The following is a 19,229-nucleotide window of genomic DNA, read 5'->3' on the forward strand; positions in this document are numbered from 1 at the left end:
TGGCACACAGCCAGGAGAGATGGCACATAGTCATCAGGAGAGATGGCACATAGTCATCAGGAGAGATGGCACATAGTCAGGAGAGATGGCACATAGTCATCAGGAGAGATGGCACATAGTCATCAGGGGAGATGGCACATAGTCATCAGGGGAGATGGCACATAGTCATCAGGGGAGATGGCACATAGTCATCAGGGGAGATGGCACATAGTCATCAGGGGAGATGGCACATAGTCATCAGGGGAGATGGCACATAGTCATCAGAGTCCTTGCTCCCAAACCCCTTTGTATTCCTATCGTCCTGATATATGTAAAAATCTATAAGGAATTTATAATATATGAGTAGAGCTCTGCTGTGCTCTCCATACACCTTAGCTTGGCCCCATATATAGTATTTGGTTGGTATTTTTAGCCAAAATCAGGGCTGGGTCCAAAAACACAAGAAAGGGTTCTCCAAATCCTTAAAGTGTGGCTGTCACTTTAAAGAGGCACGGTTGCAATTTTTTTCAGTAAAGGGGTTATCCAGCGCTACAAAAACATGGCCACTTTCTTCCTGAGACAGCACCACTCTTGTCTCCAGGTCAGGTGTAGTTTGCAATTAGGCTCCATTCACTTCAATGGAACTGAGTTATAAAACCTGCACCCAAACTGGAGACAAGAGTGGGGCTGTCTTTGAAAGAAAGTGGCCATGTTTTTGTAGCGCTGGATAACCCCATTAAGAAATCAACAGGTGTTGCAATGACAAGCAGTTTTGCAATATATTCTCTTTATTAGTTTTTTATGTTTAAATCAAACTGTGCTCCATGCTTCCTTCGTGCAGATATTTAGTCTTTCCTCTGTTCAAAAAAAGAGACCAAACACAGGAAGTCCCAGTCCTTTGTGCACTCACAGACATGGCTTGGTATTGATTGACAACCATTCCTGTGCGGGACAAGTCTTAACTGCGCATGTATGCAGCTGCTTCCCTTCCACATTCAGTAACAGAATCCTTGGGATGCTCGCATTGTATGGTCAGCTCTCCTGTCACACAGCACCAAAACTCTGTAACCACACAGTGATATTATACTGACTGAATTGTTACCTAACAAAGAGCATTGTCTCCTGGTAATAGAATTAGTAAAGGTTAATAATATAATTAGCCTAAGTTATTTGCCCTCAACTCTAAGGGCCCTATTACACGGGACGATTATCGTTCGAAAAATCGATGGATCGTTCGGATTTAAACGATGATCGTTTAGTGTGATAGCAGACGACGATTAAACGACCAACAAGAAATCGAATTTGGACCTATTTTTATCGTAGTCATTTGCAAATCATTCGCATGTAATAAGACGTCGTTCACAGTAGCGACGACAAGACCGGTGAACGATTTCAGGTCGTTTGTTATCGTTAATCGTTGATCGTCGAAAAATCGCTTCATGTAATAGTACCCTAAGAATGTGAACTGGCACCTGTCCACCCCTAGCCAATCTCTCCGCCTACATATACAAAGAACAGAGACGGATGCAGACAGCTCCATAGATTGTATAGTGGCCGCGACGGGTTACTGCGGCTCACCTCCCATTGAAGTGAATAAGTCCCAGGAAAAAAAAAATTATTGCAGCTCTTAAAAGAATTGAAAAAAAATTTTAGCCTCCAGAAAAGTTTGTACGTTCCGGCTTCATGCGATTCCTTTTCTTTAAGCACGCTCATGAGGAGAGCGGGATACTTCTCCATCCTTGTTGCAGATAAGGAAGAATCTTTTGGTTAATTTTTATAGAATTGATTTTCCGTCAGGCTAGAAGGCCACGGCTGATGAATAGAAGCCCCCATGGCACAACGTGTGTAATGTGAGTACTGGGCCGAGCTGGCCTTCCCTTACCCCTGTCATATTACATTACGCTGAGACGGGTGAAACCGCAAAATGACGGAGAAATTCACTGCTCATTGTATTTCCCAGCTGTCTGATGTAATGCCGCCAATAGCTGTAGGCTTCTAATTGTCGGCACTTTTCAGTGTCCCAGTAAGGTATTGATTGGATTAGGGATTACTCAGCGCTGCTGAATGGCAGCGGCTCTATATACATCGTTCTAAAACATTCTCTAGTAATTTAGTGCTCAGAGCCTTAAAGGGGTATTCGAGTGATCAATTTTTTAAATAGTAATAGTAAATAGTAAAAAAAGAAAAAAAGAATACTCACCTGCCCCCAATCCCCCACAGCTCAAAAGTGAAAATCCTGACAGGATCATTGGTTACTAACAACGTGGCAGCCATGGAGCAGGATTTCCCACTTGGAGTCCACCTGATCTATTCCCACCTGACTTGGCTACATCGATAGGTAGAGATGAGTGAACCTACAGCACGCTCGGTTTTATCCAAACCCTAGTGGCTGAAGAAGTTGGATGCAGCCCTAAGGAGTCCTGAAAAACATGGATACAGCCTATGGCTGGGTTCACACTACGTATATTTCAGGCAGTATTTGGTCCTCAAGTCAGGTCCTCATAGCAACCAAAACCAGGAGTGGATTGAAAACACAGAAAGGCTCTGTTGACACAATGTTGAAATTGAGTGGATGGCCGTCATATAACGGTAAATAACTGCAATTATTTCAATATAACAGACGTTGTTTTAAAATAACAGCAAATATTTGCCATTAAATGACGGCCATCCACTCAATTACAACATTATGTGAACAGAGCCTTTCTGTGTTTTCAATCCACTCCTTGTTTTGGTTGCTATACAGCCTCACAAATACAGCCTCAAATATACATAGTGTGAACCCAGCCTATAGATGTATCCATATTTCTCAGGCATCCTTTGGGTTGCATCCAACTTCTTTAGCCACCGATGATCAATTGCTGAGTGTTTAAGTTTGGACAAACCTGAGCGTGTTTGAGGTTTGCTCATCTCTTTTGATAGGTTCATCTCTATCACTTCCTGGATAACATGGTGATGTCACTTCCTGGATAACATGGGGATGTCACTTCCTGGATAAAATGGTGATGTCACGACCCGACTCCCAGAGCTGTGTGGCCAGTGGCTGCTGGAGAGGATGATGGCAGGGGGACACTGAGGGACACAGGGAACTGGAGGAACACTGAGCATCCCTTTGCCATCATCCTCTCCAGCACAGCTCTGGGAGTGGGGTCGTGACATCACCATTTTATCCAGCAAGTGACATCACCATCTTTTCCAGCAAGTGACATCACCATGTTATCCAGGAAGTGACATCACCATGTTATCCAGGAAGTGACATCACCATGTTATCCAGGAAGTGAAGCCTTGATGCAGTAGTAAATGCAGGGAAAAAAGCACTTTATAAGCATTTCCCGTAATAAGTGTATATTAGTGATTTGTATAACTTTTGGGGGGCAATACAATACTTTTATAAGAATTTTTCCGCATATCTCCTATATGCTTGTCCTTTTTCCATAGTGCATCCCATCTCTTTCCCAGGATGCACACACACTCGACCGTCCATATGATGTAACATGATCCATCAGACCAGACGCTTTCCATTGCACCACACTGCAGTTGTAATGCTTACCTGCCCATTGTCGACACTTTTGGGGGTGGAGAAAGGTCAGAATGGGCACCTGATTGGGCCATGGCTAATCTTAATGACTTTTTCAGCAGTTTGCTCTACAGCAGCTCTTCTGTGGCATGTGACCAGACAGGCTAGGCTTTATAGGCACCCATCAGTATACCATGGTCCACCATGTCCCTGTCTTTGGTCATCCTTCCTCGGAGCGCTTATAGTCAGTGCTAACCACTATGTACTGGGAACACGACTCATAATCACCCATTCTGGAGATGCTTTGAATGTGGCATCTACACCTCATAATCTCCCCTTGTCACAGATCCCAACAGTTGTCAATTTCTCCTGCGTCCAACATCAACTACAAGAACTGTCTGATCATTGGCTGCCTGATATATTCCACCCTGACAGACACCATTGTCACCAGATTTTGTCACCAGTTATTTGTATTCATTTATTTTAAAGGGATACTTCAGCAGTTTTTTTTTCTTTCAAATCATCAGGTGTCATAAAGATATATAGATTTGTAATTGTATTTAAAATCCCAAGCCTTCCAATACTTATCAGCTGCTGTATGTCCTGCAGGAAGTGGTGTATTCTTTCCAGTCTGACACAGTGCTCTCTGTTGCCATCTCTGTCCGTGTCAGGAACTGTCCAGAGCAGTAGCAAATCTCCATGGAAACCTCTCCTGCTCTGGACAGAGTTGGCAGCAGAGAGCACTGTGTCAGACTGGAAAGAATACACCACTTTCTGCAGGGCATACAGCAGCTGATAAGTACTGGAAGACTTGAGATTTTTTAAATAGAAGTAAATTACAAATCTATATAACTTTTTGACACCAGTTGATGTGAAAGAATTTCTTTTTCATTGGAGTTCCCCTTTAGTATGGCAGCTGATATATATAGTGTTACTATAGCTTATATAATTCCTACCAACTCTGTCCTGATTTCTGTTATAATTCACGTAGTAAACCTAACAGGAGCCGCCCTCATTGTTATTCCAGTAACACGCGGCTCGCCTTCCTTATCATTACAAATAAGATTACTCTTCTATAGAACCTGAAGGGTAGACAGCAGAAATACAAAGGAAATGTTCCTGTAGGGATTCCTGCCAGACGGCTCCTCACTCTCCAACCTGCCAGCTACCGACAGGACCCCGGTGTGCTGTATGTGTGGCTCAGATAGTGCTCGCCCATGGCGCCTGCATAGTTCTGATAATATGCATGAATCTAGCGGAAACTTCCTTCTATATTATATTATATATTCAGGATGTTCTGCCTTATGAGTATTTATTAGATCAATGACCTGGATCCAAATATATATTATTTTTACTTTTTTCCCCCAAATCAGTTGTTTTGCAGCCGCGTGCGTTGCCTTGTAGATTGACAGGTGCTAAAGGGATTATGGTAGTCAGTCACTGGCCCGTTTACTATAAGCAGATTACTAGCGTTATCACTTACACTTAAGGGCAGTAATATATGCAGAATAATTGTGCCGTTCTTCTCTCGTATACAGTGCGATCACACAGGATTTCACTCTCTTGTTGTGATGTTTCTGTACTAGACATAACACAGTGGTGCAGGTTTACTAATGTTGGCTAATAGACAAAGCAAACTTGGGGGCCATTCACGCTTCAGCAGTGTGCGGTTCACACACGAACCATATATCACGAAGATCCCTATTATGCAGAGCAAATATCTGTGTCAGGTTTTGTTCCCACATTACCTAATTAGAGTCTTTTTGATTATGCAAACTCCTAAATCAATTATCTGGGCTTTACCATGTGATCAGTATTACCAGGCTTCATCAGATGGTTTATGACAAGAAAAACATTTCTGCTTAAGCCTGGTAATGCCAATCCCATACAAAAGCCCAGATAGTCAATTGCAGAGTCTACATAATCAATTAGACTAATAAGGTAAGCAAAGAAACACATCTAAAACAGAACTGTAAATGTGGAAACACAGCCTCATAGGATCGTTGATTAGCCAATAAATGAGGGATAGAGTTTTGTTTTGCCTTGCTTAACCCTGTCACAACCTGGGGTCATTGATTCCTCACTGCCCAGGTCGTTTTAGGACATCAGCTTATGGGATCATAATGATCCCATAAGCTAATGTCCCAATCTCTGCCCCCTCTCCGCTGTCCCCTGCCGCTTTTACAATCGTGTGACAGCGGCAGGGGAGAGAGGGGAGGTGGCAGAGATCAGCCTTCCCTTCCTCCTCCCGCCGGCCTCCGTAGCCAGGAAACTGGAAGCCTGAGGCTTCCAAATTCCATGGCTACCATCAGGGCTCTGCGATCATTTTGCAGAGCCCCTATGGACAGCGGAAAGAGAATTCTTCCTCTGTAGAGGGAGAATTTTCTGTCAGAAGCCCTATAGATGCCGCAGTCTCCGGCTATCACTGATAGCTAGGACCCACCACAGATGACACAGGCGCAGCTCCTGCGCCTGTGTCACCCTGCAGTGTAAATTAACGTCGCTGCAGCTTCAGGCATCGGCTGCAGGGACATTAATTTACTGTGCGGCGGAAAGAGGTTAAACACCACAGTTTGTAAGCAGCACATCTACCCCATATAATAGGGAAGTGTGGCCACCAAAGAAGTAAAGCAGAACAAGCAAGCTTCCTGGCTTCATTACATGTAGTAGGCTCCATAAACAAGCACCAATCTCGGTGATCAGCCACTGCTCCTGAGTTAATCATTTTTCTACAAGCCGGATTATATCCAAGATGGCGCCGGCCAGGAAACTACATTCCCCAGCATGCATTGCACCTCAGAGCCAACTGCCTAGTAACCGCCTCATCTTGTAGTATACAGCCCGGCATACCATTATATATACAGCCCAACATACCATTATATATATATATATATATATATATATATATATATATATATATATATATATATATATATATTCTAGACATGTCGAGGGGGTGTACATCTCACCTAGGTTGCTACCCAGTGGGAGATGGTAAGTCCAGGATGGATCTGTTGCTTAACAGTGTTATGCTGCTGAGTTATTATTTATTGTTGCCGGGCCTGGATTTACATGGAATGGCAGGTAGGTTTGGTAGTGGGACCTGTCATTCCCTCCCCCGATCCAGTTTGGGTTTTGTGATCAGGTGAGCTCTGACCCTAATGAGCCTGAGAAGGTAAAAGCAATGGTTTCCCGTCGCAATGTCACTCTTGTCCCTGGCAGCATAGGCACCAGGGAGCTGTGTGCACCGGAAGTAACAGCCCCGGCGGCGCACACTGAGCTCCCTTGTGCGTATGCTGCCCGGGAATCCCGAGGACACCACCAGGAAGCTGAGCATCACCGGGGGCCCGTCTGACACCTCAGAAGAATAGATGAGAAGGGAGCTGCAACGGGGGAGCAAGGTGTTAGGTGAGTTTTTTTTCTTTGTTTTTATCTGCTTTGCGGGGGACAAATATAAGAGGACAACACAGGGGCAATCTACAAGGGGGGGCAACATAAGGGGGGCCTGTATAGGGGAACAACAGAGTGGGGGCATCTACATGGGTGGCAGTATAAGGGGGGCAACACAGAGGGGCCATCTATAAGGGGGAGCATCAATATGGGGGGCATGTATAAGGGGCAACACAGAGGGGCCATCTATAAGGGGGGGCAACATAAGGAGGACAACATAGAGGGGCCATCTGTAAGGGAGGCAACACGGGGCTATCTAAAAGGGAGGGGGCAACATAAGTGGGCCATCTACAAGGGGGGTCAACATAAGGGGAACAACACAGGGAGGCATCTATGAGGGAGGGGGGGCAACATAAGGGGGCCATCTATAAGGGGAGGCCTTGTAAGAGGGGCATCTATAAGGGAGGCCATCTATAAGGGGGACAGCACAGAGGGCCATCTAAAAGGGGGGCAGAGGGGGACAACACAGGGGGCATCTGTAAGGGGGAAACACAGAAATGGGCAATCTGTATGGGACACTACACAGAGGGGGGCATCTATAAGGGGGACTACACAGAGGGGGGGCGTATACTATAGGGGATACACAGAGGGGACCATCTATAAGGCTGACATCAAAGGAGCCATCTATAAGGGGGACTACACGGGGGGCATCTACTATAGGGGGACTACACAGAGAGGGGCTGTCAAGGAGATGCACATGGGGCCATCTATATGGAAGACTGAGCTAGGGACCATCTACACAGAGGGGGGGCATATACTATCATGGGGATCACATAGAGTCGGCCTACCCACTTAAAGTGACTGTACCACCAGGCCCAGGCTGAAGCACTGGAGGCGGGCCAACCCACCCCCAGTGGGAAAAAACCCCAGCACCTCCATGACGTGTCTCCTTTAGAATGGAACCCTATCATAGAGGGGCGGGTTTCCTCCCACTAAGGGTGGTTCGGCCCGCCTCCAGTGCTTCAGCCTGGGCCTGGTGGTACAGTCACTTTAATGAGGGTGTAAAGGGGCCATTACAGATGTGCGGTTTGTAGAGAGATGAGGATGGTGTCAGTGTGAGGCGCCTAATATGTTTGTCTGGCAGATTCTGTGGATTCATGGCTCAGAGAAGTTCACATAATGGCCCACAAGAGATGGAGAAGAAGATGAAAAGGAAACAACTCCGATCAGAGAAGACGTCCCCTGTGAGTCACTTGATATAACTGCACTGTAATGTATATGGTGTACATGACCTGTGTAGGGCTTGGTCAGCCTCTATATGACTGGATGAGGTGATAGTGATCTGTGCACAGTGGTCAGTAGCAGCGGTGGTGTTAGTCAATATGTGGTGGTATTAGTCAGTAGCAGTGGTGGTGTTAGTCAGTATGTGGTGGTATTATTTGTTACTTGTAATCTGGTACGGTGTTTTATTGGTCTTAGTATACTAGATTTGGACAGTAATAATATGGTGGTAGTGATTGTGGTGTGGTGGTAATATTTCCCCCTTGTGTACTGTTATTATTGGCAATATTGGTCTCAGGTTACAGGATTTGGTCAGTAACAGTATGGTGGTAATATGTATGGTGATAATATTTCCTATATACTTGTATTATTGGTAATATCGGTCTCTAGCTATTTATGTATCGCATCGCTTGGTCGAGAAACAGGGGGGCGGGGGCTGGGAAAGTTGACCTCTCGCACCAGGCCCCAAGGGACATTAGCTACGCCCCTGGCAGAGTCTGCAGGTGGTTGCTCTCAGCCAGGAGTGAACAGCCTGTGTGTGTTTGGAGGAAGCTGCGAATGCAGCCACTGCTGGAGCTAATATACACCCTGCGATACCCAGGCAAAAGACGCCATGTTATAAAGTGTCGGATAGGTGAGAGAACCTGTTAGTAAGCACCCAGACGGACAACACCTTTTTGTTTGGTTTATACTGAAAAGCACGGTATTGCTATATTTCTGTTTGCTGGACTGTTTATGCTACAAATAAACGCCAAGCTGCTCTTTTATGAATACAAGTCTGCTGTGAACTGTGTCCAAACACACCATCCCCCGGGAAGGTCCCTACAATATATATATATATATATATATATATATATATATATATATATATATATATATATATAATTCAGAATGAATGCAGCACTCGTGTAACGATAGATGTGGTGCCAGGCGGTATATACCAGCGATATATACTGCCCAGCATACGATTTGCTTTCACTACCACCTGGCTACACTGGTGGCTCATTTTAAGGCTGTCAGAAATTACTACCCCTAAATCCTTCTATTCTGAAGTCTTTGCCAGCACAGAATATTAAATCTGCCCCAGTGTTGCCAAGTACTAGGGACATGTATATGTGCCATAAATTGCATTTTAAAGGAATTGTCTCTTTACAGACATTAGAAGAAATCTCCTATTGACCCCATCAGATGGCAAAAAAAAAAAAAATCATGTTTCGTGTTGTTGAACACTATTCAACCACTGTTTGTTATGAAAACCGAGGCCGTTTTCTTTTTTTTTTCAGCCTGGGCGGCATTCTGTAAACATAGCCTAAACCTAATTGATCAAACAGGTCTAGTTTGAGCTGAACTACTGAGCATGTGTGACCACAAATTGGACACATTAGGTGGACATCAGGAGAGGGAATCAAAAGAACAGCAGGGGGCGCTAAACATATGTATAATACTGATATTTAAACATAAGATCATTTCTTTTAATTGTATCTAGTTGTAAATTTTATATATAGTAATTTTTCTGATCCATGTGCTCCATTACGAGCCTCACCTCTAGAATATGGTCAGTGATAACAGCAGCTGAAGTTGTCACCTAACTCATGTTCTTTGAGGATACAGCCTGACAACTTTTTGTGAACATCCAGCAGCCCTGATTCATAAGACACAATGTGAAGCAAACTAATGAGGTTTGGCAGGTACATCTGACATCTCCTCTGAGTAATATAAATGTTGGGCTCCGTTCCCTTGTTCCCCTATGACACTGTGATCTGCATATTCTCATCTTTGCCAGAATTTCATCTACCTTGTCACACGGCGCTCACTTTACAAAGTTCACTGAAGGAAAAGCAGCCATATGGCTTTGCTGTGTGTATGTACATGTGCACTGTGAATGCTTTTTCTCTAATGCAGCCTTAAAGGGGTTGTCTGATGATGAAACTTATTGTCTAATAAATAATCAGATATTGGTAAATAAGGTTATTTTACAACCTTTCTGTGGTCTTATATGCTTTCCTTCTGCTTTTAATGGAAACTGTCTGCTCTGTTGGGTTACTGAAGTGCACATGGTGTACATCCTGAAACTCCTCTTCCTGTGTACACTCTAGCTGGGAATTCAGCCAACTATATATCACGCCCACAGGTTATAGTTGAGAACATGTAGTGGGAGGGAGATAGAGCTGGCTAAATTCCTAGCTAGTGTGTACAACAGGAAAAGGAAGCCTGTTGCAATATGTACACCAGACAGGAGAGAGAATTTGCATTACAAGCAGAAGAAAATCATAAAAGACCACAAAAAGGTAGTAAAATAACCTTATTTACCAGTATATGTTCAGTTATAATACAGCTTAAAAAGGATTTCTCTTTGGACAACCCCTTTAAAGGGACACTCCTTAGGGAATTTTTTTCAAAATCAGCTGGTGTCAAAAAGTTATACAGATTTGTAAGCTACTTCTATTTAAAAAAAATATCTCAAATCTTCCAGTACTTATCATCTGCTGTATGTATTGCAGGAAGTGGTGTATTCTTTGCAGTCTGACACAGTGCTCTCTGCTGCCACCTCTGTCCATGTCAGGAACTGTCCAGAGCAGGAGAGGTTTTCTATGGGGGTTTGCACCTAATTGACTTACAGTGGAGTCCAAGTTGCAACTTGTTCATAGCCCTATGTTGAGGCTTTTTCATCACATAGTGCCTTGTACTAAACACACACTTACCAGTAGCATAGCATGTCGAAAGAGGATGTCTTCCTGTACTTATCAGCTGCTGTATATCCTGCAGGAAGTTGTATTCTTTACAGTCTGGAGAATGGTAGATGAAGTGTCGGATCCTCGGGGTAGGCGGGGATCACAGGAGCCAGAATGACGGCGCTTCACGGCTTCAGGTTTGATGAAGTAAAACGATGAATTTTAATGGTTTCGAGGCATAAATTGCCCCTTTGTCAAGTAGGAGAGACATTACAGTCTGGAGAGGAATTTGTTACTGCTGTGGACAGTTCCTGACATGGACAGAGGAGGCAGCAGAGAGCGCTGTGTTAGACAGGAAAGAATACACCACTTCCTGCAGGACATACAGCAGCTGATAAGTACTGGGAGACTTGATATTTTTTTATAGAAGTAAATTACACATCTCTGGCATTATCTGGCACCAGTTAACTTGAAAGAAAAAAACATGGTGAAAAAACCCTTTAATTCTTGACTTATTTTTCTGTTTTCCTGTTAGTTATGTGAATTGCCTTGTCGTAATGTAGAGAAGATTCAGTAGAATTACTTTTACCGATTTCTCTGTACAAAACAAATTTTGGCAATTTTACAGGCCTAAATGACATTATAAGTGCCAGAAGCGTATAACCCGGCCGGCCTGCCGCTCCCAGCGGATAATTGTGGGCAGCAAAGTGTAATTTAGTGAGAGGCAGCAGAGGTAACACAGCGGTGCACGGACAAATCCCTTTCTGCTGTATAAAAAAGTCCTTGCTGGCTGCTTGGATTAGAACTATCGCTGTGCGTCTTGTTATTACTATGGAACTACTTGCTGTTAAAAGCTTAAACCAGGTTTATTTATTACTGTTAAATTACTAGTTTTGTCATATTACATTGGCCGTGTACAGGACGGACCAGACAAGGGGGTTCTCTATTTTAGTGCTGATGTGCGGCCATATCTGTTTTTTCTCCCCATAGAATTTGGTTCCCAGGTGGTTTTAATTTGTAAGTCTATATCTCCCTCCTTCCTTGGGCACTGTTGTTGTGGCAGTGGTGGTCACCATGTGACGGTGCACCATTCGGGGTTAGGAACCCACACTGATCAGAAACTGTGAAGTTGTGTGTGGGCTTAGACCAGAGGTCCAGGCTATTCAGGCATGATGGGAGGTTCTCTACCCCTGGCTTAGACACCTTATAAAATAACTCCTGATGTTAGTAGTTATTGTGCTGAGAAGCAGCATTCCCGAAGCTCATCACATATGATATCTGTTGTCAGAGGACGTTGGGACTCCTCCATGCATGATACCAGTAGGGCATATGGTCAAAAGGTGAACATAGCTACCTGTCCCAATCTTCTCTTGCACATAAATGTTTGGCCTAGTCAAATAAAGAGGAAAGGGCTAAGCCAGACTGCAAGTTTCTCAAAAGGCTGGATGTTAAAAACCAATATGCCCAATCCTTCTCTTACCCACGGTCATATGTTGGGGGGAGTCAGGAGGCCTCCACACACTGAAAGACTCTGAGACTTGAACTCTCTTAGCCAATCAGTGCCCTCGGTGGTGTCCCTCCTCAACAACTGATTGGCTGAGCAGGCAGTGGCTTGTGCCAATCTATGAAATGAAGCACAAGGGGGATCGGGGCTCCATGATAGCAGCAGACGATCACAAAGGTAAGTTATTTTTTTAATTTTCCAACTACCTAGTAAAAAAAAATGGATGTCTACCAGATAACCCCTTTAACGTGTCCATGAGCCCATAATCAAAGTAGCGTTTCAAGAAACCTTAAAATTGGTTAGCAACTTTCTAAAAATTTGCTGTAAAAGCTTGTAAAACGATCTAGACTCGTAAATCCTCAAGTCCAAAATAATGACTTAATGATTTTCCGTCAAGTTCACCTGATTGTATCAAAGGCAATGGCTCGCGATTCTTGATTTATAGAGTGTATATAGTTCTAGTCTCTTTGTGTTATGGGGAACGCTATGGAGAGTTTCTAAGTAAAGATTGTTGAAGTCGATGATGGATGCTTCTTCAGTACATAGATCGATTTCCACGTTACAAGATCTTCGAAGACACAGAAGATTGACGGCAGAAGAAGACCACATGGTCCATCTATTCTCCTATAAGGAGATTCATGATGCCGTCATTACATCCGGAAATAATCTTTAACAAATCTAGGAAGATGCTCCATTGTAGTAACTGTGCCCAAAGGCATTTTCTTAGGTTGAGCCATCAATATCAAATTGGAGGGGGATCCCTTGAATCAACTAATTGCGAGGTGCTTGGTGTCAGACCACCACTGATCCAATATTGATGGACTAAGTCCTAGTAAAACCCTATTAGGACCTGAAAACTTCATGATGAGAAAAGGTATAATATACTTTCTGTGTTCACTGAATACAAGCCTGAGCAGCTGTATTCGCCTCCACCAATGTCTGTATGAATAGCTCTTGGGGGAGCTTTTAAATAAAACATATGTAGGTAAGCCTCTTGTGTCGTATGTAGAGTCCTCCTCTATGGGGTGAGTATTTCTCCTATCGTACTGTGATCACACGGCTCTTACCTCATTAGTTTTATTGTCGGCATTGAGTGTATCACAGTTAAAGCCGTCATTGTCCTGGGGGCACGGTGTTTATTGGGGATTAGATACATTTGATTTGTTCTTTCCAAATACATGAAAGCCAAATACAAAGTAACAGAGATAATTATCTGTGGAAAATATTACCCCGTTCCGACTCTCCGACGGAGCCGCTGATGTAAAAGAGACGGCATGAAGCTTTCTGATGGATCCAAAACAGTGTGTACTCCATCATCCGTCATGGAAAAAATAATATCTTAGCACATAAAAAGATATAGTGAGATGGATGATGTCCACCGCTTACTTTAGCATAAGGGCGAGTACTTGTGTATAATAAGATTTAAGACCCGAATACAGGGAGATTGCCGTCTCTGTATTGCAATATGGCCCTATGTAATAGGGCTAGGGATCGGCCAATATTCGTCCGCTGATTGGGGCCATTTTGACCGGCTGAAAAAAATAATCGTCCGTCAGCCTGACATCTCCCCGTATAATGGAGGATTTACAGCCAATGATTGATTGTGGGAAAGGGGCGCACAACCGATTATAGCTCTGTAAATAAGGGCCGATCCAGATCCGCACCTGTTTACAGATGGGCTACCTTTGCAGAATTTTATTCGCCCTGACTTACCATTTGGATTACCACAGTTTAATGATACACATGAAGTGCCAGGTACGGGTAGACACATAAGGGGGAAACCTGATGATTTTGGTGGGCCTGCCAACATGAACACTTCTGTGCCTGGCTACTTTGGTCTTACCCTGGTGACAAGCTGCTGCATGATGAGCTGTCTGGTTGCCGCTTACTTCCCTCTACACACTGACAACATGTGCAGCCTTGGATGAGCATGCTTGTGTATTGATGGGGTGGGAAGAAGGAAGAGCAATTTAGTATTACTCCATTTAAACCCCCAAATAAAGATTGCTATACATGGGAAATGGTGACTGTAATTTCAAACTGCTTCCTTCCCGCCAATGTCGTTCCTAACATTTTTATAAACCATTTATTTAATACTTACCCCTGAAAAAAAAAAATTCAAAAGTGTTAGCCACTAGGTGTCTCCCTTCTCTGCAGTCGCCGTGTCCAATACCTGTTGTTAGGAAAATTCTGTCTCTAGAAACAGACACAGCAAGACAGAACAAAGGAAGTGGGGTAGGGTTTAGCTACTGCTATGTGCAGGAGAGAGAGGTTGTGGGAGAAAGATAAATAAGGCTTCCCTCTCACCTCAGCAGTAGCAGTAGTTCAGTGCTTCAGCGTAAGACCTACCTTTCTGTGCAGCTGCCCAACCTTCAGACATCATGTTATAGAGGAGGAGCTGAATATACTCCTATATAGTTTTGTTGGGAAAAATGTAAGAATTATGGAGACCGCTGTGTTCTTGGGAAGTTTCAGTGCAGGGGAAACTAGTTTTGTCCCCTTCTCCACATCTGTTTTTCCACACAATCCTGTCTCTGAGCTCTAAAGGGAGTTCTATCCTCCTCATGGCTTCATGTCTTCATTGCAAGCTGTGAGACCATAGATATAGACAGGGGTGGGTCTTCACAAATCCTGTTCAGTCAGCTGAATTTACCACAAATGATACTTTTTTTTTTTTTTTTTTTTTTTTTTTTTTTTTTAGCACTAGGCCGCAACATAACAAAATGCTTTAAAAAGTGGAAGGTTCTAAAGACTTTGTGAATACACTGTACCCTGTGAACATGTGCCCGATATATAGTGATTTATTCTTCATTAGTAAACTGTGCTGAGAATACAATTCTATAAACTCAAGAGGCTATCCATGTGCTGGCACAGACGGCACGTGCGTCATCACCTTACTCATCACTACAGTGTGCATTGAGTCTTAATTATTAAATTTGATTTGTTTCCTTTCCTTCTCCCTCTTAAATAACATATATACTGTGTGTGTGTGTGTGTATATATATATATATATATATATATATATATATATATATATATACACACCGAACTTTCCGGCGTATAAGGCAACTGGGCGTTTAAGACGACTCCTGACTTCTAAGAAGATTGTCAGGGGTTCGCCTTATATGCCAGAAAATTCTGCTGAAGTCAGGCAGGGGTTAACTGCAGCTAAATAAAAATAAAAACAAAAAACACTTTACTCACTGGGGCCTGTTCCCTGCATTGGCACGCTTCCCTTACCGTTGCCGGCACAATCAGTGTGACGTACACTACCTGTGCCTGAGACAGAGGTTCGGAGACGCTCGACTGCCAGGGGAATAAGAGAGGCTTTGGGAACTTGGTGACTTTCTTATTCTCCCGAAGTTCTCCCAGCAGCCGAGCCTCTCCGATGAGACGTTTTTTAGCCTCCCCACCATATAGGGTGACTATACCCAGAGTATAAGACACCCCCGATTTCTAAGAAGATTTTTCGTTGTTAAAAGGTCATCTCATATGCCAGAAAATATGGTGTATATATATATATATATATATATATATATATATATATATATATATATATATATTAAGGGGGAACTCCAGGTAGAGGTTAAAAAAAAAATGAAACTACCAAAAATCCATTTGTTTGGTTTTTTTTTGCTTTGTTCTGTGTTTCTCTCCTTCCTGGTTTATTTCCCAGAATGCAATGCTTTCCCTCATGTGATCATCACAGCCCCCACCCATTACAATAAGTAAAATTAGTGCAGCACCTGCTTCTGGCCGGTCAGAGATGGTGAATCACTCAGGGGATTGGGTTATACAGCCCTGCCTCCTGTCTGCATCATCAGCAAACACACACAATGTTAGACAGAGACATGGAAGATTTGTCTCCTAGGGGGAGAGCAGTAGGAGCAGGAGACAATGTGAATTGGCATAGGGGCCATTTTTCTTCATTTCCTGGATTTCTATCAGCTGCCAGTGTGGCAGAACCGTACAGATACAGTAATACATTGTATAGACACATCTATATAACTTTTAATGTACTTTTAATAGAAAATAAGTTTTTCTTATCCGGAGTTCCCCTTTAATAACATATATATTGCTATAGATTAACCAATGACCCCCCTTTGTTATTCTCTGTGCAGATCTTCCAGCGTATCCTCAAGCTACAGCAAGCCGAGTTCTCAAAGCCTGACGTCTCGAGGAGCCTTCTTCGTTGACGATGATGATGATGAGGTGAGATATTCTATTATGGCAATTTAGGCTTTAGTATATTGAGCGAACCCTACTCAGCTGTCTGGTTGACAAAGTAAAAGTCTAAAATTACAAAGTTTTATTTACCAGGAAGACATTTATTCCACAATTACTAACAATTACAGTCACCCGGGCAGGAACGATGCCAAAGAGCAATGTCTTCCTCCACACGCCATCATGGCTTCTGCCACTACTGTGTACTCCCGGTCGGTAGTTGACAGCTCTGTGCAGAGTAGTAAGTTGAAAGACTGTGTAATTACTGGACACATCCAGGCCCGTGGTGGAAACCCCCATACTGCACTTCATCTGGCTCCATACAGGCCCGTAATGTAGAGAGTCCCTGTTATGCAGGATCTTGTTAACACCTTGCAAGGATTAAATTGAAAGGAACATACTAGGTTATTTCTGTTTTTACCATCATAATACATGGATAAAAGCCCAGGAAGGGTAATTTTGTAGAGTAATGATGTTTCTTGCTTTACTGGTTACTTTTTTATGGATATAGTGTAAAAATGCCATGACGTAAAACAGGAGCCAGTGCTACTCTACGTAATTTACTCAGTGCACCATGCTGTTAGCTTAGTGCCCAATGCAAAAAATAAAAAAGGAAAAAAAATAGCTGCAAATAAAATCGGTGCTAGCTACAACTGTATACACTCCCTTCCTGGCTCACTAGAGACTGGGCAGTGACAACGTTAAAAAAAAGTTCTGTATCCCCCCTCTAAGGTCATCAGAGGCCGTATGACAGTACCAGGCTGTCATTGGTAAGAGGGGTGATACCATGAAGAGAAGTTCTTGTATCCCCCCTGGCAAGCCCCTCAGACTCCTTCTTTGTCACTGCTTCCATGGGAGTCTCTGCTATCCGCTACCGCTTACCCGTCACGTGTGCCCATTGCGCTGTAATTTATGCCCCTTTTCCATCTCTGCGTCACACACAGAAGATTATTTGTTTTCTCCGGAGCTGAATCTTCTATCTCCTCCATTACTTGGCAGGATCGTCACTTTGATGAACTGTATTTCTCTATCACAGCACAAAGGTATTAGACTAAATGAAATTGATAAGCGTCTGGAGCTCGGCCGTAACTCCTCACCTCCCACCCCACCACCCAGTATAATTACACTGTTTGCCATCTAAGTTATGACTTGCGGCTTTGGAGAAGGCTATTAATTTTTCCAGAGAATCATAGCAACCCTAATAGCAGTGTCCTACTGAAATATTCTAGATAGATAGATATGATATATAGGGGATGGATGGATGGACGGACGGACATGAGATAGATAGATAGATAGATAGATAGATAGATAGATAGATAGATAGATAGATAGATAGATAGATAGGAGATAGATAGATAGGAGATAGATAAATAGATAGATAGGAGATAGATAGATAGATAGATAGATAGATAGATAGATAGATAGATAGGAGATAGATAGATAGATAGATAGGAGATAGATAGATAGATAGATAGGAGATAGATAGATAGATAGATAGATAGATAGATAGATAGATAGATAGATAGATAGGAGATAGATAGATAGATAGATAGATAGATAGATAGGAGATAGATAGATAGGAGATAGATTAGGAGATAGATAGATAGATAGATAGATAGATAGATAGATAGGAGATAGATAGATAGGAGATAGATAGATAGGAGATAGATTGATAGATAGATAGGAGATAGATAGATAGATAGGAGATAGATAGATAGATAGGAGATAGATAGATAGGAGATAGATAGATAGATAAATAGATAGATAGATAGATAGATAGATAGATAGATAGATAGATAGATAGATAGATATACTATAAAAATAAAGAGCAGCACTCCAAAAGTAACCTGTGGTGCCAGCGGTAAATCCAGACCAAGGATTTCAGTAGCTAGTCCAAGAGTATAAATCCCGCAGCACACAAAAAAGTAAGTGTAAAAAAGTGTAATTTATTCCATCAGTGTAGAAAACATGCAGCAAAAGTGACGCGACGTTTCGATGATCTCCATCATCATTTTCAAGCGTACAAAGCAGTGAACAAAGCAAGTATTTATACAGGTGTAGCAATTACAAACAGCAAATCATTGGTCAAGGTAAAACAGGCTAATTATTCAGCATGTGTGGTGATTGAATCAAGTGAACAGAGTCCTAGTGCAGTACGATCGCAGTCCTGCGAATGATATTCCCACATGTGAAAAGAAGTGTCCATAAAAAGATACTTGAAATGTCAAACAGAGACCTCTTCATAAATATAAAAAACTTCAGATACATTAAATCATGCTTAGCTGAGATCAAGACTCCCGAACTCACTCTCCAAGCACGGATACGTAGTATGCACGTGATCTAGATGTCGGTCACGTGTAGAAAGAGGTTTCATTCATAAAAAGCTGCTGAAGTACAGACTGCAGGAGAATAATAAGAGTATAGGCAGATTAGCTGTACCGGCTCAGGGGAAGTTCAGGCATCACCGACTTTGGATCCTCGCCTTCACTATTACTGTATATCGCACAGCCATAGCGCTCAAAAGAGAACCACAGCGCACGTACCGTACAGAAACCCCTTCAGCGCCGGATGGCCCCTCCAGGCCGTATTCACACAGGGTAGATGATATAAATTCTCCTGGTCATGGTCCATACTCGCAGAAAAAAAAATTGCCGTGTTGATGGAT

The 19,229-nt window shown here is 42.9% G+C and overlaps 1 protein-coding gene across 2 annotated transcripts in view; it reads left to right on the plus strand.

The window, feature by feature from the left end:
* The window catches only part of MRE11 (MRE11 homolog, double strand break repair nuclease), a 161,133-nt gene that overhangs the window by 119,614 nt on the left and 22,290 nt on the right, over positions 1 to 19,229 (plus strand). For both annotated transcript variants that reach the window (XM_069971979.1, XM_069971980.1), the window contains exon 19: positions 16,462 to 16,552. In XM_069971979.1, coding sequence (XP_069828080.1) covers positions 16,462 to 16,552 — 91 coding nt within the window. The remainder of the gene's footprint in view (positions 1 to 16,461; positions 16,553 to 19,229) is intronic.

Source organism: Dendropsophus ebraccatus, chromosome 5, assembly GCF_027789765.1.
Source record: "Dendropsophus ebraccatus isolate aDenEbr1 chromosome 5, aDenEbr1.pat, whole genome shotgun sequence".
Taxonomy (NCBI): Eukaryota; Metazoa; Chordata; class Amphibia; order Anura; family Hylidae; genus Dendropsophus; species Dendropsophus ebraccatus.